Source organism: Harpia harpyja, chromosome 3 (genome assembly GCF_026419915.1).
Source record: "Harpia harpyja isolate bHarHar1 chromosome 3, bHarHar1 primary haplotype, whole genome shotgun sequence".
NCBI lineage: Eukaryota > Metazoa > Chordata > Aves > Accipitriformes > Accipitridae > Harpia > Harpia harpyja.
Window position 1 is genome coordinate 65224973 of NC_068942.1, and position 25878 is coordinate 65250850.

Consider the following 25878-nt stretch of genomic DNA (forward strand, 5'->3'; position numbering starts at 1 on the left):
TTACACTAGATAATCCCTGGAGGTCCATTCCAGCCATTAATTTTTGTCATTCTGATACAATTATGTTACAGATAGATATCTGAGGCATAGGTGGGTTCAGTACTAATGGAAATCTGAAAGTTGGTACTAGAACAGGTTAAGTCTGAATCCTGGTTGTCTGTTCGAGTCAGAAGGCACGCATTACTGCACCCAAAGCGGCTACCAGTTTTTTGAGGGTAGAATCTGTTACTCCCATGAGACATTGCAAGGAAGAACACACTAAATATTGAATACTGGGAGAAAAGCTTATGTGGTTTATTATACTGTTTGAAATAAATTCCATGCTCCTGATGTGACTGGAGATGTTTTGTATTCATTTGAATGTATTACTGCACCACTCACAACCAAGCTGTGAAATACAGGACTTACTGTTGAACTAACTAGCTAAGAAATCATTTACTTTTAATAAAAATACGTATGTAGAGATGTTAAGCCAAAAATGGGGAGCTGCTAGCTAGACTAAAAGCACAAAATATTCTACAGAGAAGTGAGCATTTATTATGAATCAGGTTTTGGTTAAACTTTCAAACATCTTTTGTTCTCATGTAGTACCTGTTCTAAGTAATTGCACGTGACCTAAAATGAAATGACAGAGGTAATAAAGCGTGTTTTGCTCCCTCTGCAGGTGTATTTATCACTCACGGAGATGTAGGAGTAGGGACCATTGTCGGTTCAGCAGTTTTCAACATCCTCTGCATTGTTGGTGTCTGTGGAATGTTTGCAGGACAGGTTAGTAAGATATTTACCTTTATGGAGTTCAATTTCTTACAATTTAGGGGTTTCCATGAGCAAATATTAAAAAAAAAAAAAAAAGAAAAAATGAGTATTAGTCAAAACCAAAAATGAGCTAGCATTGTGAAAAATGTCAAATGTTGTAAAGAATTTACAAATGATTTACAAACAGCAAATGTTTCCAGAAAGTTCAGCTGTAGTTTCAGCACTCTGAACATGTAGCATACAGAGGAAAGTGGTTCCGGTTCCTCTTCATACGATACTGTGTTCACAGTCAACTGATCAGTGCATTTGCTGATCCTTCCTGGTGTACTGATGATGGTCAAAGAATCTAGGACACAAGCATGAGATTTGGTCCATGTACTCAGTAGATGGTAGACTGTGTATCATATCTTTTCAGGTATTAAATCCGATATATCCACAAATATAATGAAGTGGGAACTATTGATTTGCTGCAGTACAATGAATTGTACTTTACAATTGAAATTATGACCAATTAAAATATCATTAGTAAGAAATGTATTTCATTAATGGAAATTTCTATATGATTTTTATTACTGGTGGTTGTTATAGATCCATTGTCTAACAGACTGATATGTCTTCCGCTAGCATAAAACTGTGATTGGTTCCAGAATCGTTGCTAATAATAATTCTGCTCACACACCTAAGTGATTGCAAGATAGAGGCCTTCGTTTTGTCTTTAAAATGGCATATTTTTGTTGGCTGAAGGTGTGATATTTTTCAGGTGGTTTGTCTCACCCAGTGGGCTGTGTTCCGGGACTCTGTGTACTATACAATATCTGTGATCATACTTATTGTTGTAAGTAGTTCTCTTACCAGTTAATGTGTTTCATTGCTTGAATTTTTGGAGGACCAGCCTGCTGACCATTGGTATACAGTGGTAAACAATTATTTTCCTAGCTAGTCCTAGTGATATCCGGAAGTGAGGGCTCAGCTGCACAATATGGTCCAAATACGAAAACTTCATACAGCCCGACAGAGTATGTGTCCATCATGACCATCAATATCCATTCATGTTGTACCTACAGTCTGTAAAGTTCTGCAGGCTAGCAGGCTACTGTTACACAGTGCTGTTAGCACTCTCTTCTGACCTAGGGGACTGCTTGCTGTGGAGATAAAAAATTTTGAGCTGCACCTCTGTTTTAAATAGGGAAGGTGGCTGTTTCTTGCTTCTACACAGTAATTTTATTTCACAGATTCTGGGTAAATTTTTCTAAATAGAGCACAGGTGAGATACCACTTTGTCCATCTGGAACAGTGTAGTAGTTCTTGAATGTAATGAATATGGATCACTAGCTGCCTATTCAGTTACAGGAGTAACATAGTGTGGAGTAAAATGTGTATAACCACTTGGCTTAAAAGCAGAAGTAAAATGGCTGTCTTTTCTGCTAAAACTAGTCTAGCTGTTAAAAGGACTCAGAGCTACATCTCTTCAGAATACATGACTTTGCTGTCATTTCCACAGCACAGCATGCGGGTACGTGTGCATATTTGTCTGTGTTTCACATGCTCACACTGTTTTACTAAATAGTATTTATAATAATCACTAAGAGGGATCCAAGTCTTGTTCACAAGGTTTGTACTTTGTGAGGGGCACAATCCATACAGTGAATGTTCTGGTTAGAAAGGGTCAAAACTCAAGTAGCTTCTGCCTAGATATGACTGATATTTATTAAATGAATTTGACTGTATTAAATGAATTTGACTGTTTTTCAAGATAGATCAGAGAAATGGTCAATTTATGTGTTTCCTTTTTTTTTTTCCTTCTTCTAGTTCATATATGATGAGAAAATAGAATGGTAAGTTGTGTAAGTTATTCCCTACAGTCCTGTAGTTGCCATGAGACGGATCAGTAAATAGAGTTACAGTGTAATGAGCTAATGAGCTTTCGTTCATACATGCTGGGAGTATGAGCTGGATTTGACACCTAGGAAATCCTATGTATTTTATTTGGTTATATTTTTTATGATGATCAGGGAAAACTAAAAGAAAGTTTAAGAACCTGGAAACATTAGTGAAGTAAATAGGCTATATGTAAGGCCGGAGGACTCGCATGCAGAGAGAGTAACCAAGGTTCTGCTGCTCTGAATCTGGCTGTTAACATTAATGGGAATGCTAGGTGTCCCAAAGAACAGTCCAAGGTGGAATCCTAGTGGAAGATAATAAGCATCTTGTAAAAGAGTCCTCCCAGAGTGCCTGGCCTGTGCTTCAGCATGGAAATGACAAAAGGCCTTGGCATTATGATACTCAAAGGGTAGCGATGGTTTCAGTCTGCATAGCATATTTCTGAAATATATGCATTACATTTTATTTGCATGTTTATTGGAACTTGAGAGTCTGCTTCCCCCCCATTCTGCTGAGACACAGTCTAATCTTAGTGATGTGAATCCTGTGTACACAAGTGTGACTTGTACTAGGTGTTTAATGCATACCCTTAAATAAAACTTGTAAAGCATACAGCTGTTTGAATGGCCTTTTAACACTGGGGGTTTTTTTGTCTCTTTGAGGTGGGAAAGCCTTGTACTCATCATTATGTATTCATTCTACATACTTATCATGAAGTAAGTGCTTTTCTCTTCCGTATGCCCTTTGGGTGTTAATTGACCATCATTCTTTTGGTGTGGTTTTGTCCTTGGCCTTCCTGCTGAGGACAATATAGCCAGTCATGTTTCTGTGTAAGATCCCTTGCTTTTTCATGCTTAATCAGTTTCGCTCTAGATTTGTGCTCAGTCAACAGCAAATATTTTCAGGCATACTTTTCACAGTGCACTGAGGTAAAGTAGCTTTCAGAAGAAGTTGAGAGAAAATGTCATTTATACAAAGATGCATGAAAAAGTCCACTGGGTACTCTGGATTGTAAGCACACAGCATGTCAGCTATTACACATATTTTGTAACCTCTGGTTAACAAGGTCAAAGAACATTAGACAGACTGCTAAGCATGTATTTATTTTCAGACCATCTCATACCAGATTGACATCCTTCTTCTGTAGTGTCACTGCCTCTGACAGGAGAGTCAGAGGTCTGACTGTTACTGCAAGGGTCTGTGAGTCCACCCTTCTACTGCAAGTTGCTTAGACTTATCCCTTGGTGCCCTCCCCACACAAATCACCATTTTTGAAACTTCAGCCTCCCTTTTCTCCATCAGGTCTTAGCAGAGTTCATTGACAGCTCTTTTAGATTCCACCCTAGTGCTAAAATAGATGCATTCTTTCTTTAGAAAGGTATGGTCAACAGTCCCAGAAATGCTCAAGCACCTGCCGTGAGGAACACAGTACTGAGAGAAACAGCAAGGTGAATTGCAAGCCGATGCAGGAGGAAAGAAGCTGTTGTATAGTGAATGTCCTGGCTCTGAAATCCGCAGCTCCAGTGTTTTGCCTTCATTAAATCTGCACTAGTGTCTTTTTGCAGTTTGCTGTATCTCATGAGAGATAGGTGCAGCCCTTGCTTTCCTATCAGCTTGCCACTGAATTGGATAGTCCTTCCTCTTAACTTCTTATTAGTTGTCAGAGAACATGCATCTAGGCTTTACTGGTTGCCTGCATAAGTTGTTCTCAGACGCTTAAAAGTTTGACGAGGAAATGCAACAATCCAACCTTTTCAGATCTTACCCTTGCACTTTCAGGTACAATGTGAGGATGCAAAATTTCTTCAGCCTTAAAAGCAAGAATGTTGGAAATGGTGACACAGTCAACAATGAGCTAGAAGATGGTAATAAATATTATGACTCTAGTTGTGATGACCCATCCATTCCATTACTATGGAAAGGTAAGGCTGAGCAGACAGGACTTGGAAAAAGAGCAGTTCCCAGAATATCCTTTTTATTTCTTTAATGTGGATCAAAACAGTGTTACTGTTCAATCATAAGCAGGAATTTTATTGGGTTAACTTCACAATTCAGGAGTCAGACTGCCAGATGAAAAAAACCCAATCAATTTTTTTTTTTTTTTTATTTTGAAAACAAGCTGCTTTGCACATTGGCAATTTTGCTCCCTTTTTATCTTCTGTTCAGTGATGAGTTACAACACTGTGAAAGAAATCTATTTTTTTTTTTGCCAGGAAGAAGGTAATTGTCACTTCAAAAATTAGTTTGGAACTAGAAGCTGAGACTTGGGTGTTGAAGTAAAGGACATGGGCAGATCAGTGGGCAAGAGGGATTACACGTTGAGTTCAGATCCTCAGAAGACTGGCTTTCACATGCCTAAATAGCTCTGCATACATTGCCAAGCACATATGTAAAATTAAGAAATGCAGGTTCTTTGCTTTCTGTGTCTTTGTCATAAAGGGGAAGAAGGTGATACCCAGCTTCTGGTACTGAAGGTAAGCAAACATACCTGGGTATTTTTGGCTTTTTTGTAAGCCTGTTTTTATCATTGTCTTATCCCTCTTCTCTTCCATTCCCTCTGTTCTCTGTAGAGCAAAATCATTCCTACCTTCAAAGCACAAACCATGTAACTTAGTGAGCTCTTGGGCTACTCTTAACGAGTGAGGTCTCCTTGCTTTGTTCTTTGCAAACATCTCCCATTCTAGGAGACTGAGCTCAGCAGCAATGTAGGTAGCATTTGGAAAGGTCCTCATGTAATAACAAATAGTGGCAAACAGGAATTTAGAGCAGACTCAGAGAATCCCACTCTTTTCTGCTTTTAGTGTTTAGGCTGGGATCTCTTCAAGGTAGGTACTGTCACTTACTACAGGTTTATGCAATGATAGCACACGTATACTCTGGTCTCAGGTATGGTGTTTAGACAACAGTTTAATAGGTATTTAAAATTATTTCTCATAGGACATTGTAGCATAATTAAATGAGGATGTCTTTGAAATACTTTTATCTCATTTTACAATGAATTTTTGTGAACATTGACTGTGATATAGTGAGGTCTGTCACTTGGATGTGGAACTACATACATACAAGGTTCAGAGGATACCTCCTATGGCAGTTGTTACTTGTGTATTCAAGTGGGGACACAGGAAAAGAGTGATCCAGTGAAAGAACACAGATACTAGTGGTTTTTACCTCTGAGGCATTTGTTGGGTTCTGATGTCATCTCCCTGCATGCTGTCTTCTGTAGCCCCTCTGTGGTAGAGGGTTGATCGTACAGATTGCTTGCCTGTCCACCTATTTCCTTTTCAGGAAATGTGAAGATTATTTAATGCTTGTGAAGAACATGCAGAACTTCTAGGAAAAGGAGCAAGTTAATAAAAACCTGGACTCGTGAGAATGGTGTCTCCACTAACAACTGGCCACAGCAGATTTCTCTCTAATTTCCCTTAAAGATGCACGGAGACTGCAGTTTCAGTCAGATCCCCTTTGTCTTCTCCAGCACGCCTTATACAAATACATGCTGCATTGGAGGGACCATTGTTTAAAGCGTGAGAGTGTAGATATTATCCCAGGCAAACCTACCTGGGATGAGAGAGGACATGAAGAAGAGATTAAGGAGGTGACAGGGTTTGGAGTGAGCAGTGGGGGGGGAGGATGGCAGTGTTAGCCTAGCTGCTTTGTAGATGGGTGCTTTATGTGTCAAGAAGCTGTCCTAGAAAATCATCACATGGCTGCCTGTTGCATCTCGCTCCTCTTGAGTCAAAATGTGCCATAACCTACCTGTGACTCACTGTTAGTTGACACTTGGCTGGCTTCACAAGCTGAGCTGCACCTTCCCCAGCAGCAGCTTTCAGAAACAGGAGCACTGCTAGTAGCAGGGAGAGAACTAGAGCTGGCCTCTGCCTTGCCTCCAACCAGTGGTTAGCAAGTTTCAGGATCCACCGAAAAACCTCCCTTGGCTTCACCAAGGTGTGGGTCTAACCTTAATCTGATTTTCCACAGGAGGAAAGTCTGATTACTCCCCAAAAAAGAACAGTTGCTTTGGGTGAGGAGCTTTTTTCCTACCAAGGATGGTTAGTCTGTTGTTGAAGGTGCAGATAAAAGGGGGGTTCACGTGCTGCACAGCTCTCTGTTATGCTTGTAAGTATTACTTTCAAGAGCTTCCAGTGGTACAATATAAAAGCCTCCATTACTCAAGTTTCAGAGAGAAGAAGGAGAGCTTTTCACAGTAAGATAAATTCAATTTCAAGGGCGAGTTCTACACACACAGGTAAAGGCGAAACATTTGTACTTTGTGAATAACGCTCCTGTCTTAAAAGTACAAACGTGGCTCACTGCCCTTGGCTTTTATTATGTTGACTCAAATTTCCAGCAGGTGGCATGGTTCGATTCCTGCCTAAAACCAGAAACTTGAAATAAGTGAGTTTCTGAGGGCCTGATCAGGAGTCAACTAAAGTCAGCAAGAAGCTTTCTGTTGATTTTGACAGGGTTGTTGGTGATGACCCTTCATGGTGAGCAGGAAGTTTAGGCAGTTTGTTAAAAGGAAAAGCTGTTCTCAGGAGATATTTTTCTAAGGAATATCACAAAGGAGAAGCGAAAAAGGCTTTCCTCTGTCTCACATTTGTGAAAACCACTTTTGCGATTCCGAGGTGGAGCCTGTTTGTACCATATGGGGCCAAGGTATGTACGTTTATGGGCATAGGGAGTGACGAGACTGAAGAGCGGTTATGAAAATATAAGAGCAATGTGCTGCAGTAAGTCAAAACAGCTGCAGTTAGTTACATATATTTTTATAATGATGTATTCTACATCATTGCTTAGTTTTTTATCATGGTATTTCATCAAAGCTGAGTATGTTTGGTCACTGTCTCCTTAGTGCTCTAAGAAACAGTTCCAGAGTAACTGCAGTGCTTCCGTGTTTTTCATGACACTGTAAGATGAAGAAGTACTTTGGAGACTTCACTGGAGAAACGCACTTGAGCGCAGTTAATCTGATGAGACTATTAAAAAGATATCTGGCCTTTTTGCCTTACCAGGATTGCTGTCAAACATTTCTTTTTCTTTGTCTAACTAAAGCAAATGTTAAGCTACTGTGCTTGCGTCCTCATCTGTGACGATCAGTTCCAAGGTAGCCTCTTCTGTGAGGATTGGTTCCTAGGAAGCTTGTCTGCCTATTATATTCCTTCACAGAAAAGCTGCTACACTCTAACTTTAAGAGTCATTGGAATGGATGTGCTCCTTATTTGCATCATCAGCTGCAGTACTCAGCAAGGTTAATCTGTTTTAGATGTCAGGCGGGGGGAGGGGGGGCGGCGAAGATAATTGCTCCTTTATGTTTACCAAATGTAAAATTACTACTAGTTCTATTCTCCATTAGAGGTATTAAGCTGCAAGACAAGACTACAGAGTGGGTTCTCTGAGTAGGGCATATTTCGTTGTGAAACCAAAGATCTCTTTATGACACTTCAGGTGACCCCAGTGTACTCATTGAAAATTCATTTTAGTGAAACAAAGCAAGACACTCAAATGCTAAAGGGTAAAATATATAGCTGTTTACTGGTGATTTACAGGCTTGCTAGTCTTCTTGTTTAATGATAATAGAAGGATATATATTTCTTCAACTTCAAATATGTGAGAAGACGCATGAGATAGCAAAGCCTTTATTGCATGATGTGATTTACATGCATGCATGGATCCAGTCTTCTCCCTGAAAAACAAAAATATTTCAACACTGTAACAATGCAAAAAAAGAACGGTGTAGAATTCTGTGTGTTTAGAACAGGTCCATTTTAATTCCTTTGTTTGAGTTGGATGTTTTCTTAGATCTCCTTTGCTTCCTGACTGGAACCATGCACTAATTTTTATCTTTCACTTCTACCTCCTAAATTCTCTTCCTCTTCTTAATGTAAGTAACTTAATGCAAAAGGGGAGTGGGAGGGTGAAGCCAAGGTAAGCAAAGCAGAAAACAAGCAGCAAAGAATTTTGTTGGGTTTTTTCCCCCGTACATATTATTACATGTAATAATTAATATTTATTGCAGTCGTATGCATATTTCCTGCCCTCCTTTCTAACACCACATGGGTATGTCTCCTGTCTGCTGAGCCTTGCTCTTCTTGCTATGTGTAGTCTGTAGCATTTGTGAGAATATTAGTTTGTTGTTGAGCTCTGAAAGTCCTTGCCTGTACTTGTGTTGATTCCCAATATAATTTTGTCTCTCTGTTTGTGTTCTTAACACGATAGAACAAAACTCTTAACCTTAGTACAAGTTCCTTTATATTAACAAAGGCTTACTTATAACATACATTTGTTCCTAATAATTGTTCTTCATCGTTTCGAATCTTGTCATGTTAGAGATGCTGGTAATACTCTGTGAAGGTAAAGTGAAGATTTCCAAAAGGAGTGAGCACAACATTAGGGACTTCTGGATGTGCAGCACCTTGATCCAATGGGATAGCTTTAGAGGTTTCAGGAGTGCTGTCTACACTGCCACAGTGCAAGTGCTTTTAGAGAAGTCATACAAAACCGTAGTGGGACATGAGCAAAGAAAACTAGTACTACAGCATGAATGGCTGGGTAAAAGCTGCTCCCACTCATCTGAGAGTGGGTTGGTAGCTACCTTAGCAGAGTGAAATCCGTTTTTAGCATGTGATCTCAACGAAGTGCACAACTGATGAGCAGATTCACCAGGCTGCAGAAATATTACAGGAAAGTCACTTGTAAATTCAAGCATTCAGATGAATATTACCCCCACCTGAGCCTGAAAAGAATGACTCTGGGTGATGGGAAGCGTGGTAAGATCAGTTCCACAGCTAACTGTCCATTGTGATCATTAGTGAAGGGGATGCAGCAGTATGGCAAAAACAGTGTTGTGATGGTGGATGAGATCATCTGCTCCAGTCCCCCCAAATACCGGTTCCCTGAAGCTGGATTACGGATTATGATTACAAATAAGTTTGGACCACGCACCAGAATGCGGATGGCAAGCCGACTCATCATTAATGAGGTAGGTTCATTAAGAAAGCAATAAATAACTATGAGGGAGAGGGGTTGCCAAAGAGCCATGCTCATAACAAGTTCCTAGAATTTGAACATCATAACACAGTTCATGTGTCTACCCAGCATTGTGAATACCCCAATGAAAGAAAGCAGCCCTAATATATTTGTAATAGAAGTCCAATTTAACAGTAAAACAGTGAAATTTTTATTACAAAGTCAGCTTGGTGGCGTACAGTCAAGAGCAGAAGATCAGATAGGGCGCACAGCACTAGTTGACTTTGTAGAAGTTCTGCTTTGAAGGCAATTCATTGATCAGAAAAAAATTCTGTCTTAATGGATATGTGCACAGAGAGCTGATACTTTCTAGTTCAACATCTGCAAAAAACATTCTCTAAACCAGAGCATTTTAGATCTATGTTCTCATGTATTCTTACTGCCAAAGTTTTGCAAAGTATTCAGATAGTAGTTTTCTCTATTTTTAATTACAGTGTGTTAATACTAGTTTCAGATTTTTTTTGTATGTTGTGCAGTTACTTTATTTTTCAAGGCATTTCAGAGCACTTTTTAGGAATTTGCAACAATTTGTCATGAAAAAGAGAACAATTATCGATCCTGCATTATCTCTTCTAACAAACTAAAAATATTTCTTTTTTTATAAAAGTAGGAAATTACTGTTACGTCTCACATTGTCCAGTGTATTAATGGGTATATATACTGACGTTTAAAAGTTATCCCTGTAATTCTTGTACTATGTATTGGAACTGTAGCAGTCTTACACATGTCTGCAGGCACAATGTTGAGCTTCATGAAAGTATATACTCTGACAAGGGCAACAGGGGTTAGTCTTGCTTTTGAAATTATAAGTAGGACCTTTACATTTACCTCAAGGAATGGGGATGAGAAGGAGGGAGAAGAGTTGGACCTGAGTAGAAGACATACTGGGTAATGAGTCATTCATAAGCCAACCCTAATAGTGCAGAAATGTCTTGAGTGTTACCACTAGATTATGGTGCTATTTCTGGTTTGAGTGGGAACTGCTGAGTAAGAAGTGCTTCAGAATAACCATGTTCATTAAAAAAAATATGCAGAAGAACAGATATGACAACTTTCTCCATCATAGCTTGAAAGACTCCTGCCAGTAATTTTGAGGTGGGAAGTCAACACTGGCCTGATGAAGACAGGGAGGCCACAGGTAGATTTGTTTGTTGCTGACTGGAAGGAAAGCTTTGTGGAGGAACATATGGCTCACATGACTGGGGCTAGACAGACAGCAAAACCCAGATTTAACAAAGTCAATATTTTCTAAACTATGGCAGTTTTGTCTTTGACACTGTGCAGCGTCAGCGGTTAATCCAATCTGCCAATGGCTCAAGCAAACCACTTCAGAATGGAAGACATGAGAATATTGAAAATGGGAATATCCCTGTGGTGAACCAAGAGGAGGAAAATGAACAGGACAATCTATCTCCCTTTTCATTGCCAGGTAAGGCTTACTTTCCAAGTGTTTATAGTAAGGAAACAGAAGATAATTAAAATGCCAAATGCTGAGTTGTAAGAAAAGACAACATATATGGGGAGAGAGGAGGAAGGGGATTGATTTGACTGACTGAAGGCTGGATTTGAGGACAGTAAAACTGGGCTGGAGGCTACATGGCTAAAAGCAGATCTTAGGAAAGTGTTTTCCAGCCATCATGCACAATAACAGTAGAACTGCTGGTTTGCCAGAGGCAAAGGGAAAGCAGGTAAGGCAAGTTTATATTAAAAAATGTCAGACTAACCCGATGAGTACTGCACTGCTGCTGATGTTGAAGTCAACAGTTAATAATGGCGTGCTGAAGATTGCTAGGCCAGAGGCAGCTAGGTGTATAATTATACAATAACTTGATTTAGTGACTCTAGGGGAGGCTTCTTGGATGAAGAGGAAGAAAGTTTTAGGGGGAGAAAGAGTATTTAATATCTTTGACAGTGTTTAAAATTCTTAGAATAGCAGTATGTAATAATATTCACCTTTCGAAATATTTTGGGTGCTCTTTGGTGTGAAGGGCTATACATAACCAACACTGTTCTATTGATGCGCTTAGCACATTGCAGGTTGACTCTCCCCCAAATGCTTTGGAGATGGGACAGCAGAGATTAGATCACCCCTCACAGACATGTAGTCAGTAGTCATCTGTCACACAGTTACTGTTTAACACAAATATTATTTGGCATGAATTAATATCACATGCAGTGAAAAAGAAGGAAGAATTTTCCATGTTGTATATGATTCTAATTTCTTAGAGATCCCATCGCTTTAGTTGCTATCATTTTAGAAGAGATGTTTGTGACTGAACAAACATTGAAGCATACTGTGTGAAGACTGGATAAAACTATGTTTTCATGTGTTACTGTACTGTGTGCTCTTACAGAAGCTTCTTGCAGTCAGCCGTTACGGACTTTCATCAGCAGTGTAGAATGGAAACAAACTGATTAACTGAAGATAGGCCCATTAGATGGGCTCCTGATAATGAGATAATGAAAAAACTTTTTATTGTATGGTGAAATAAGTGGATCCAAGTCAGCAATATGCTTGTGCACATGAACATGTTGTTAATAATAATAATAATAACAATAATAACAGTAACAGTAATAAACAACTTTGAAAAAACAAAAATATCTCCCCAAACCATCTCAAAAATGCAGGATTCAATGCACATGTTGGCAAAGAAGATTTTTTTTAACTGAGTTGTTAACAAGTTTTTGGATTCAAGTTTTAATTAGGGCAGTAAAATCATGTATTTCTTCTTACATTCCAGGACAATGCAGAAATCTTAACATGTGACAAACATTACCTGGAGACCATATTTGAATTTGTTCAAGACTCAGACAACTTCTTTATGAATAAAAAATAGATTCTGGAGTAGAGCTTCCTAAGTGTGTGACATTCACAATAGACAAAATGCTTCAAACTAAGGAGGGAGTTATTAGTTATGCCATTGGCCTTTTTTAAATGCAGTTTTTCTGCATTTTTTGAGAAGGCCTTTAAAGATAATTGAGGTGCAATAGGCCAAAGTGGAACCACTGATGATACAATTCATACTGGAATGGAGCAAAAGTTCAACATGAACTCAAATAGTTGCGTAAAAGTGGTAATGATTGTTTAAAATCCTCATCATTATCTTCAGGTTTTGTTAATCCTGTTGTCTGGAGATGATTATCTGTTGGTTGGATTCTCATTGCTCAACTCGTATATTCTGAGGGAGAATTCTTTTATTTTTGCTTTCAGAAGTACCACTTTAATAACTTTGGAGAAAATGTAAAGAACCAGCATCATGCTTTGTTGTTGTTTAAGTACTGTGGCACAATCAGTAGCCTAGAAAAATCCTGACATTTAAAACTGGCTTTAGGGAAAAGGTACTTTGCAGACAGTTTCCCAGAATCCCCTCTGTTTTTCTTTTGATATATTTTCAGGCCAGGAATAAAGCATATACATATTCTAAAGATCAGAAGTTCATGTATTCTTTCAGTACTACAAAGAGCTCTATGAAGAATAGGCTTTCACTTTCCAATAGGGCTTTCCAAGTCAACTCCTTGCAGTAGAAAATTCACTCCAGTATTTTAAGAGCTGCAACAGAAATGGCTATGAATTGGCTCAAACCCTTTTTTCTACTGTTCTGTAGTCATCTTTTTTAGCCTACCTTGGGGTTTGACTTTCTTCCTTCAAATTGCATATTCTAGATCCTTTTGCAAGAGCAAGTTTTTTCTGAAGCAGAAATAAATGTAAGTGAAGTTTAAAGCACTAAATCATCTCTGAGTGCTTCCTAGTAATCATTTGCCATCTGTGAGTTTTGCTTATTGTTCTCTTTTATCCTCTATTAACAGCAGTGGTCAGCAATAAATGCAGGGCTTTAGCTCACAGAAATAGAGAATAAAATGGTTTTATGAAAACAGTCTGAAACTACAGCATCCAGCCTAGATCCCCTATGTCAAACATCCAGAGATTCACCCCCAGGGTGTGGTTCAGGCCCAACTTGAAACAGGAGACAACACATAGGTTTTATGGAAACTACATATGGTATCATACAAACCAGCCTTTGCCTTTGGTTTCTGTGTGGGAAGAAACTTTCTCTTCAAAAGAGGAATTTCTTTCTTGACCTAACCTTTAGGATGGTTATCTTCCAAGAGAAAGGCTTATTTAATGCTTTACAATTTGATTACTGTACAGTTGTTCGGAAACAGGTATTAAACTTTTAACCCCCCCCCCCCCCCCCGCCCAGATCAGAGCAAAGCAGGATGAAACTGAGAAGGCATATGTTGACAACAAAATGATGTGTAAAAGCCCTTGCATAGCTCAGTAGTCTTTTAGAGCCCAGACTCAGAAAAGCATTTCTGTGCAGCTCTTAATGGATGCTTAAATCCCATTCACTGTCACATGTTCAGGATCCTTTAAAATACTCAGTGTTCTCAGCTCCTGCTGGTTTCATAGAAATGAAGAACTCCTTCTCTTACAGGATTGGACCATGGATGCTTTATATAAGTCGTGATGGTGTTAGCTAAAATGGGAATAATAATTCCCAGAGCTAAAATGAGATGGCAATAAAGGAGATTAGCAATCCTGCCCATTTTTGTATGGATCCAAAATACGAAGGCAACATGTAGGATAGAAGCAAAAAGGAATTAACAGTATCTACTAAAATGTAAAAAATGTTTGTACTTGGTCAAACCAAATGTTTGTCTCACCCAATATTCTGACTCTGACCATGACATTATGAAGAAGCTTGGGGAATAATGGAACAGGACAAGTTGGCCTTCAGCTATTTTCAGTTCAAGGAACTTCCTGGACTGGGTGTAATATCTGAGTATTTAAAAATCCTTGATGTATTTCTTCTTCATTAACCTGTCTAATTCTCATTGAATCTTTGCAAACATTTAACACCCACAACATCCTTTGGGAAGGAGTTTTATGGTTGTGTGAAGAACCATCTCCTTTTACTTGCTTTGAATCTGGTTTCTACTAGCTTCATTTGATGTCTGTTATTGGAAAACACATTGAACAAAGCAAACCCCATGTACCTCACTTAAACGCTCAGGATGCTGTAGCTCTTTGTTATATCCCCTGTGGAGTTGTATGTCCTCAAGGTTGAGCTAGAGACTGAAAAGAGTTCTGTGTAGAAATCTCTATGGTTTCTGTCTCTGCAAACACTGATGCAGAGTGTTCTTTTAGCTTCTTTGCAATGCCCCTATGTTCTCTCAGTGGTCCTTTATTCTCCGATCACTAGTGGACCCAGCAGATTCCCTCCTCCTAATGTGTTTGAAGTAAGATTTATTGTGAATTTTGATTCTTCTTTGTAGTTGTTCCTCAGACTCTCTTTTTGGCCTGCTTTATGGTGCTTTTGCCAAAGTTCGGAAACATGACTTAGGTGGCTGAGTTAGGAAGAGAGCTAGTTTCCATAGCTTCTTTGATGTTGCAAGAGAGAAGTTCTTCCAAGAAGGTAGTTCAGAGCAGGACCTAACTGTAGTATTCTGAAATGCTTTTTTGGAAGAGCTTCCTCTTGCCACTGCCTGTATAATGGCACATCTACCTTAGAATTTTATTTGAGAACACAAGTGTGCTTCTGAGGCACATCTCACTGTTGTCCTCATGTACTGCACTTTGATTTGCATCATGTTCTTGGAGCTCATGAACCAGACTCCTTTTTTAGAAAACTAAACTGGAAAATGTGCTCCAGAAGAGCAATGAGTGTGCTTTACCTTGGAGGAGGATACACAGGATAAATTGGAAGAGAAGTGAGCAAGGATTTAATTGAGTAACTCATCACTTCATTCTGAAAGGGCAAAGAGGGACTTGAGGAAGTCTGTAAATCCCAGTTCTCCGTAAAAAAAACATTGATAAAGTAGACAGCAAGGTTAAAACATACAAAATTAACCATGCCAAAATCCAACCAAGTCAAACAAGGTATGGGGACTACCTCTGCTCAGTTACATTTTGTTGTTGTTGTTGAATATTGTCCCGTGTAAACATATAGTAACTCTGAGATTGAAGCTTGTTTCTGCATACTGGAGCAAATTCTTTTTTCCATACCAGTTCCCACTGTACCAAAAATGTGTCTTTAAGAGAAAATTATTGGCATAAATCCAAATATGCAAAGCGTGGTAAAGGCACAGGCTGAAAATAGAAATCTGAGCTGTTTTGGACAGATCTCATGGTCTGGAATTTGGAACTTGTATTCTGGGAAACGGAACTTCAGAGAAAAGTGTCAGTAGTTTGGAAAACAGTCTGTTTTGGATGAAGATGAGGAGTAAAACCTCGGTATTTTCCACAGACAAAAAAAAAAGAATTGTTTCCAAGGCTCTGTTGCAGGAGAATTGCAATAAAAATGTTTTAGTATGTCAACTGCCCACTTGGAAGGCTGACAAAGGTTGTGCCTTCTTGGATAGCTTTTTACACACTACGTATCCTGTCTCTAGTGTGGTAACACAGAGAGTCTCTTGCCTCCACAATTCCTAGGGAAAGTTGCAGAGCTGAAATCAGTAAGGATTTTCCAGGAAGGTGGAGAGGCAACTGCTGTGTTAATTTTCCTAACAGCAAATTCAAAACCATTTTCTCAGAAATTTTTTATTTTGCAACAAAGGCATTTTTCAGTGGAAAATAATTCTGATGGAAAATTCACAATGGATCTAGTTTGTTATATTTATTTCAGTTGTTTCTACGTTGAGTCCCATACTTAGGACAAAAATTTACATTCCTCCCTTGTGTTTTGGGTACTGTACATGCTCAGAAATGAATTAGGCTTTCAGATTGGCTAATTTACATGTATTAAAGTTTTACAGTCAGTCTCAACTCTGATGAACAACAGCACTTTCTAGCAGAATTTTACTTGCTGTGTGTATTATTACAAAGCTCCCAGTATGTATGTTACTGTACACATTTTCAGGTCGAGATTTGAATTAATATTGGTAATGATATGTGGGTGTAAATACATTTTTGTAAATATAAAGCCTAATTAGGACCAAGGGGACAGGTGATTTAAAAATCACTTTTTATGGGGGGAAAAACAGTTGGGCTTTTTTCTTTTTAAGTGAAAAATAGTAGAGAGATTTAAAAAGATTAAAAAGTAATTTAAAAATGATGAAGTGGAGCACCAAAAAAATCTGCAGGAATAATCTTCCTAGGCCAGCCTGAACATGTCTTATTTTTCTTCTAAGTTTACCATTGTCAAAAGCAAAAAAACCCCAGAAAAATAGAAATCCCTAGTAAACTCCAGGAAGCCTTTCTCATTTTACAGATAGACTTAAATTAGAGAAAACCTTTCCCATTTTTCAAGTTACCTTAAATTGGAGATTTATACGAATTCCTAAAAATACAGTTATGAAAATCCTGTATGCCAATTAGATTCATGCTTTTCAGGGACGTTATAATTTTTTTAGATCAGTCAGCTACTAATTGCTTTGTGTAAGGAGATACTTTTTTCACAGGTGAAGGTTTAGGCATGTTCTGAAGTAGCTAATGTGTGGAGCAGTGGTCTATGCTTGACTACCACACTTTTAGAGGGAAGACTAAGTGGAAAAGCTATCAAATTCAACTAACTACACTGACTTAGATCTGACTCCTGACAGTGTAGTTGCAGACTCCAGTCTGTCTAAACTCAAAAAAAGTGTTTTCTGTGCAGCTTATTGACTAGGACATGTAGGCTGTCTGCACTATATGCGTTTGGAAGTTCTGTTTCAGACTAGCTCTAACTTGGTCCCATGGACTAAACGCCCATTATTATTTGAAGCGCTTTTAAGTTTGTGCCTCTGGTTCGGCTGTATACCAAAGGAATCTCATTGGTGTGATGCAAGACTGCTCTGTGTTGCAAACTAAAATACAGTAAATTGCAAACCAAAATACAGTAAATTGGGACAATCAGGAGATTTACTTCAGGGGTACACTCCTGATCTGATTGAAAACAAATGTAGTTTCACACTTTCATACTAAGCTCCTCTCAACTCTGTGTGAATGTTGCAAATAGGACAGTATTTTTCCTGTAAAAGGCACTTTCTTTAGTGCCTTAAGGAAATATTCATTTCCTCTCAGTGCTGTGATGTGTGTTGTTGCCTTTGTTCACCAGGACACTATCTGTATGTAAAAGTAATTATTGTGAGCATAACATCTGGAAAGATGACAAGCCCAGAAATGTATTGAAAATTAGCAAAGGGCTCTTTGTTGTGGGGCTGCCACTTCATTTTCAGAAACATTGTAATCAGGCTCTTCTGTAATGATACCTCTCTGAAATACTTGGCGTGCTTTGCTTCCAAATATCTGGAAAAACAGAAGAATGGATGTATAAATTAGGAAAAACAACTTCATGCAAAAACCTCATCTTTCTGTTTTACAGCAGGGTCAGGTGAACAGAATATAGACCAGTGTTGCTTTCTGTAATAAAGCAATATTCTTTCATTATTCTTGTGGGGGGTGCAACAAACAAAATACACCTTTTCTCAGCTATGTGTGTTGCCGCAGGAGCCTTCAGTCCCAGGGCTCACAGGAGTGGCCAGTACTGCTATTAAAACAACTGAGCTAAAGTCTTGTAATGGGACTGTTTGTCTGTTTTTGCAGAACAGCTATGTATTGAATAATAGCTTTAATGAGGGTGATAATGTTCTTTCTTGCAGATGTACTGGGGAGCTAAGCAACGTTCATAAAACAATTTATCATGAACTAAAAGCATAACCCAATTTAACAAATTTATTACTAAATCATTTTAATGATTATTTTAGAGTGGGTGGTCAGAAACAAAACAACAGAGCAGGACAAGAAGTAATTTCAAAATAAATTAAAAAAAAAAATTCAAGCTGTATATTGTTTGTGCAATCATCTAAGCCAGGTGAAATGAATGAAGTCATCGATTTCCTGAGGAAATAAAGTCTCACTTTATGGAGGTTGCTGCTAAACTTACTAAATTCTTACAAAACTACCAAGTTACAGCGTAAGAGTAGACTTCTTTAGCACTGGGTGCCACACAAGTTCCATGACCTAGCATAGTAGGAGCTGAAGAAAACGGCCTGGGGCAGAACTGTGGCCAGATATACTTAAAGCTTTACATAAAAGTTTATAAAAGCTAGCAAACCCTGACACAAAAGAGAAGCCAATGTAAAGTGTGTCAAGTAGGCTGCTTTGGCCATGGTGGTTCAGAACTATTCCAGGCTAACTGCAAATGGCCAGTCAGCTTCTCTATTAACCCAGCAAAACCCCAAATTACATGCAGTTGTTGTTCCCCAAAGTCTCAAGCCTGGCTGCCATGTAATGAATGCAAATGTCACTTCCACAAACCATCTAGCTGTAAAAACCAGTTCTGATTCATGACATGGTGTGAAAGCATCACCACGAATAGAGCCAGGAATTTTAATCTGGCACACATCCATTCAAACTGAACAAAGATAAGGGAAAGGCAAGTCCTCCTCCACTAATGCTTTGGTTTTCCTGGAACTGAGCAAGCATAGCAATGCCAGTGGTAAGACACTGTGAATTCTCACAGTTAAGCATTTGTTTAAGTAATTCAGGGCACTAGACAGGATCCCTGACAAGATACATATTCCCCAGCAGAGGCTGAGTGCATCTATTTATTCTCTATTTGTTCTCCAGGCAATTTTGTTTCTTTTATTCATGTTATTGAAAAGAGAAATGGGACTGAATCTCCTGTGTGTAGCAGCACTGAAGTCAGTCAGATTACACCCACATCAGATGAGAATTTAATCCATAATTTTCTCCTGTCAAACAGTCACCCACTCACCATGCATTTAGAATTACGCACTGAGGAAATTACTGGCCTAGGCCATGCTGACTTATTTGACTATGAACCAAGCGTAGCAACTTGGGTAGATAAAGAATACAAATTAACTAGCAGGAGTCTTTTAATGATCTAAACTGTAACAAATTAAACAGGAGGATGTATAAATTACCATAGGATATTTACAGCCTTGTTAACAGAATTAAAGTGAGATGTGAGCTAAGTGTCATTTTCTGGATAGAACAGATAAAAGATAACTGTTTTAAAACTCTGTATAGCAGTATATGTAGCCAGAGGGAAAAAGAACTTTTCTGTAAAATCTGTAATAGATCCCCAGTGACATGTAAAGTTCTAGAATTAGAATTGACCCTAGGAGACTTCAGTAGTTTTATGTGTTAGAAGTTCCACAGCCACAAGCTAAATGGGAATAAAAAGCCAAGCTTAGTCTTAGATTTCCTGGTGGGTTGATGGCATCTCAGAATTCACAAGGAAATCTCAAGTTAAGGAGCTGATTCATAACTTGAGCAAGACAATTTAGTACTAGAATACATAGTGAAGTAAATGAATAAAGACTTGGATTTGGACTCACCAAGTTGAATTAGACTAGGAAGCAGCCTCATAAATTACAAAAGTATTATTAATTTTTAAATGTTTAATTTCATTTCATCTGGTGCACATTGGTCCAGAGGACAGATTTCAATATAATTAAATTCACTGACAAAAACTCCCTTTAGACAAATCCTAAATCCCAATGTCTTCGCTGAAAGAAAATTCCTGGTGAAATTGATAGGAGTTTTCACTGATTATTACCGGCCCTTTATAATTTAGCTAAATAACTTCAGTGGGAGATGTATCTGATAATATTTTTCAATGCAATCAACTATTTTATTCAAAATGGCATATTTTATTAGATCTCATGCATATCTTTATCAGTTAATGATGGAAATCCTTACTAGCATAATTCTAAAACAATGTAAAGAAAACCCAAACAAAAACCACCATGCTGTTGGCTGTGATACTCTTGTTTAGCCTGATAAGCAAATTTGTTATCCTATTTGCAGGATACCTCATGAAACATATAAATATAAGTGCCCTATTTATTTATGACCCAATTATAAAATAATTCTCTTTTATGTATTGATATTTATGTGCACATTTACAATACTTTACATTTTTAAAAAATGGCAAGGTCTGTACTTGTCTTCAGTAATGACAGTTCTCTGGCATTTCTCACCAGTTGATTTTGGAGAGTTGTATGAGGGAAGTCATTATCTTCAGTTTCCTTTTATGGAGGGTAAGAGGGCATCTCAAGGTGGTACTGTATGCAGTTGGAGAGAGTTAACAAGTCTAGATTTCTTATGTACCAGTTTAGAGTTCTGCCCAAGTGACCACAGTGAGGCATGTGAAACAAGTTCATCATGTTCATAGGCTGGGTCTGTGCTTCTGTTTTCTGTGAAAGTATTTTCTGTTGCTGCACAAAAGGTACAGGTTATTTTCACTACAAAGATTTCCATCTTCCTTTTTAAAAAGTGAGGGGGGCGGGGTTTTTTGGTTGTTTGGTTTGGTTTTTTTTTTTTAATTTTGGATTAATAGTAATACAGGTATTTGAAAAGAGCAACAAACCTGGCTGTTAATTTTGGTTTTAAAATCAGCCATGCTTTTAAATCATTGTAGTTCTTTCATGGATTACATAGACCTTGGCAGGCTTAACTGTTAGGCTCTGGGTGTGCACACAGAACTTGGCTGAGAGTGATGAGACTAAGTATAGATGAAAGGTACACTGGAAAATGAGCTGACATGCACAGTTGTAAACATCCTTCTGGGATCTTCTGGGATCATCTGCTGCGTTCAAAGAGGTGTAACTGGGATAGTTACTGGGATAGGCCTGGGATAGTGATGGGAAAGCTAAACTGGTTCTTTCCTTTCTTTGTCCTGCAGATGGAAAAATGAACAAAATTAAATGGATTTTGACATGGCCATTGATATTCATGCTCTTTTGCACCATTCCAAACTGCAGCAAACCACGCTGGGAGAGGTGCTTTATGGTGACATTCGTCTTATCCACTCTCTGGATTGCCTTGTTCTCCTACTTCATGGTGTGGATGGTAAGTGCATGTAGCAGGACTTCCATACTGAGTGAAATGTGCCTCTCAACATAGATAATAGGTATTTTGTGTATTTTTTAAAGGCATGTAATTGTAGTGCAGTCTTTTCAGCTCATATTCTAATTATTACAATTCTAGCTTTCTGCTGCTCTTTTCTGCACAAGTAATTGGGCCTTTACTGTATAGGGCCCAATACAATACAGAAAGGTGCCAGCTTGATTTTCAAGAGAATGTGGACCTCCACATCCTACTAGTAAAAGGGAGTTTAAATGAAAACGTTTAACTCTCAGGAGCTGAGACACCTTTAGAAATTTGGCTACAGGGTCTGATACTGAAACACGCATAAAAGGCAGATGGATAACTCAGAAGTGATGTAAAACACCTCGAGTAGACCGGAATAATGCAAGAAAATCCTTCTTAGTGAAGAGAATTATGATTGCTGGTATGTTTCCATTTGCCTTAGATCTGTGAGAAGCAGTGTTATCAGGTGTAGATCTGTAAATTGTTGTCAATTCAGGAGCATGCTTATTTGAAGATTTGAGTAAGTTCCTATTTTTTCTTTCTTACCCTCTTTCAGTTTCTCAAGTTTATGTTTTCAGTCAAAGAAGCAGCATGAATAGGAAAGCTCCTCAAATACTTTGTGGTGGAAAAATTAGCCATACGTTTGAAGTATAGAAAGTTACCTTTTTGTACATTTAAAGATGGAAAACCAAAAAGTTGTATATACCTATTACTGGAAGATTGATAGGATATGCTGCTGAAGAATTTATATGCCCGTTTTTCCTTTTAAAGGAAAATATAGTGAAGAAACCTTCAGCTGTTTTCATATTGGAATTTATAGTCTCACATATATACAGTCATAGTCATATATATATATATACACACACACACATACACTCTTCTAGTTGTGCATGTGGAAGAGTTTTTGTTCATGAGCTTCTTACCTGCAAAATCTTTTTTGCATGGAGAACATCTCTACCTTCCTCAAATGTGTCAGGCATTGGCATTTGCAAAACGCTTTATATTTATGTTTCCTCTCATGGAAGATTGTGTTTTCCATATACTTTTTGCAACTTTCTATATAAGTTTTGTATTGTAAAGTAATCCTCTTTTCTCTTAACGTAGACTGTTAGAGAAACTCATATGCCATCCATTCATTCTGCCTGGCATAATGGTGCCAAAGCCACACATTCATTTCATACCATATGTCCTTTGCAAGGCCACGCTCTGTACCTTGATGTCATTTGTAGATATCCCCTTCACAAAGGAGAGATGCGCTCATGAAGGCTGCAACACAGCTTGTTTTAAGAGGCAGCCAGATCTGAATACCCTGTTACCCCTTGCAGGAGGAGAATCATGCCCACTCCTATTTCTGAGTCACAGCTTGCCCCTCAGAATAAGGTTTGTGAGTGGGTTCCTAAAATACACCTTTTCTTTGGCGAAGGGGCCAGTTTTTCTCATGTAAGAGACTGGCAAACTATTTCAAGAAAACAACACAGAGCCTTAAAGACTTCCACCCTTAGCAGTCTCAGCAGGGAAGCAGCTGCCTGTCCCTGATTTGGTCTTCTCACTCTCATAAGGCTATTTCCTTTTCAGTTGCCTGTTCAGCCTTTTCTCTTGATACTTTTTCAGCCGCCTTTGGATGTTCCAGCTAAATACAGTTCCCTGTCCTTTCCAAGAGCTCTGCTACAAGCTTCAGCCATTGCCTAAGCTTTTTTAAAGCTGCATCTGGACTCTCAGGGGACAACATAACCAGACTTGTTCACTTTGGGATTATATCAGAAGTCATGCAAGAAACTGGTTCCTTCTTCATGTGTTGGGATAAAATAAGTTCTTTATATCTCTGCTCCTATATCACAATATGAATTGGTTGCAGTCCTTCTGAGAGTAGAACCAGTGAGAATCTTGCCATTCTTGGAAATGAAAAAAAAAACAAACAACCCACAGGTTGGATTATATTCGTGCTCCTCCTTAAAAGATCAGTACATCCTGTTAGAAGTACAGAAAACGGAGCTTTTTGTTTGCTCATAAAATGTTGAATAATATGACCGAAAGTACTTTTCCTTTTACAGGGTTGGTTTTAGGCTGGTTATTCCACAATTATTTAACTTGCAGAAATGGATAAATATCCTGAGTCTAATCCTGTTAGAGTCCACACCAGAAATCAAAGTTAAAAGTATGCCACAACTGTACTGGAATGAGGAGGCTTCCCAAATATGATAGGTTAACCTATTTTCCTCACTGTTCAGGTGACTGTGATTGGATACACCCTTGGGATACCAGATGTTATCATGGGCATTACTTTCCTAGCTGCAGGAACAAGTGTCCCAGACTGCATGGCCAGCTTAATAGTAGCAAGACAAGGTACTGTGTCTGCTGAAGCATAACTGCATTCTTACATACATGCTCTGTGAGTTGCTTCCTCCATACATGCAAATTCTCAGTGCAATTTTATTCTTTTTTTTCTTTTATTTTTACTGTTTCAGGGCCTTGTTAAAAGCCAAAACACTGCGCTAATTATTGTGAACCAAATAAATAATCTCTGTCCTGTTATCTTTTTCTTAATGGGACTTGGCACGCCTTAGCATTCTAGAAGGTCATTCAACACTCAGAAATCCCATGCATGGTATGTATCAGTCAGGGTAAAAAGATAAAAGTAGTAGACAAAACTGGAATATCAGCTATCAAAAACTACATTGAAGAATATATGCTGACCCGCACTTGTCCCTGTAAAACTTGTACTGTTTTCTAGAAGACCTCTCGAACCCAGGGAAGTGAAGTGGTTTAAGAGAATCTGGCAGAAGTGATGTTGCTCCAGGCATACTTCTCATCCAATGCAGACCTCTTTCCCATTGGGACATATGAATAGCTGCACTGGAAAGGGTTTTAGATAAATGTCAGCTATGTCCTCATCAGTTTTCCAGTTGAAATTGTCAAAGGCTTTAAGTTTTGATTGAGGTTCTTTACATTTCTTTTGTTACTTGAGAGGTACCTGTAGCCACATCCCTTCCTGTTGTTGAAAAACATTAAACCTGACAGTGTGATCTCCTATACTGCAGGAGAATAAGAAAAGGTCCTAATTGTATTCTTTTCCACTGTTCCAATTCCCAAAGTCTTTTTTTTCCAGATAATGAGATCTCCAGCACACATCATTGGGCAAACAACAAGGGTTCTGAAGTGATAAATTAAGTACTCAGAAGCCCCACCTTTGTAGTTTGAGATAGGAGTAGTGCCGTTAAATGTTAGTTGATCGAAAAGAATTATATATTTAAAATATTTCATTTTCCAGGTTGTATTATTTGTTGTGTGCTGGAAATTCTCACAAAAAGTAGTACAAAAAAGTATTCGGGATTCTTATGGAAGCACCTTCCCACTAAATTAGTTTTCCATATGTAGTATTAAAGTGAACAGATTTCTGCAAGAACAGAAGGAAAACTTGTTACATTTTTAAATGAACAGACTGCTTCTTTAGATTAGTTCTTCTTTAGTATTAGGCAAAACTACTGTAGGGATTGTTTCCTCTGGAAGTGAAGGTAAGCACTAGCTTGGCAAAAAGCAGCCCCATTCTCTCAAAGACAATACAGGGACTTTGCACTAACTTGGATTCCAGATGTTTACTGACAGATTGCAGACAAGTATCTAAAAAGTAGAGATGGTCACTACCATAATATGGATCCAAAGCATAACCTTTCTCTCAGTGGCTTCCTGAAAGGAGATACTGTACTTATGATGTGGTAGTGTCTGTCTCCACTCTGTGTACTCAAAGTATTTGTGGGACATGTCCCATTTACATCACAGTTCCTCTTCCTTTCCAATATTCACTTTGTGGAAGTGATTCAATAGTTAGGCCAGTGCCTAAGGGAAATTAGCAGAGGCAGAGAAGTATTCTGCCTTCCTCACATCCATTGACACTGGTGCAGAATGAGATGCCAACCAGTGATGAGCATTAGGAGTAGATTTCGAGTAATGCCTTGGGACTTTACCACTATTCACTCTTTTCTCCTCCCCTGTAGCATTTTATTGTTCCTGAAGTGAACTCATTGCTGATTAAGCCCCACAGAAGTGCTTAAAATCTTTGACTACCATCTATCTGGTTGGGTTCTTTTCAGAATCACTTTTCTTCATTCACATGAGATAAGGGCCACATGTCCACATACTAAATCCAGTACATAATCTCCAGGTTACTTGTGGCTGCAGGCTACCTAGAACAAGACTTGTTTTCTTAATTGGCATGGAACTCAGATGCTGAATGGATACCACACACCCAGTAAAGGCTCTCCAAGACACAAGGAAGATGTAGTTGGAGTGACCAGTTTTTGCACACTTTTTTTAGAAGTCATGCAAAGATTATAGAAATTGTCTCCCTACCTCAGATGCTCTGGCCAGTCCAAGAGGGCTTGGATCAGTGCAGATCA

At 38.5% G+C, this 25878-nt stretch overlaps 1 protein-coding gene across 1 annotated transcript in view; it reads left to right on the top strand.

Annotated features, from left to right (window-relative positions):
• LOC128140187 (ras and Rab interactor 3-like) overlaps nucleotides 1-25878 on the top strand; it is a 174376-nt gene that overhangs the window by 64733 nt on the left and 83765 nt on the right. Inside the window, exons 6-14 of the mRNA XM_052783723.1 lie at nucleotides 665-768; nucleotides 1517-1591; nucleotides 2566-2591; nucleotides 3300-3353; nucleotides 4417-4559; nucleotides 9447-9616; nucleotides 10948-11092; nucleotides 21297-21463; nucleotides 23713-23827. Of these exons, the coding sequence (XP_052639683.1) occupies nucleotides 665-768; nucleotides 1517-1591; nucleotides 2566-2591; nucleotides 3300-3353; nucleotides 4417-4559; nucleotides 9447-9616; nucleotides 10948-11092; nucleotides 21297-21463; nucleotides 23713-23827 (999 nt within the window). The remainder of the gene's footprint in view (nucleotides 1-664; nucleotides 769-1516; nucleotides 1592-2565; nucleotides 2592-3299; nucleotides 3354-4416; nucleotides 4560-9446; nucleotides 9617-10947; nucleotides 11093-21296; nucleotides 21464-23712; nucleotides 23828-25878) is intronic.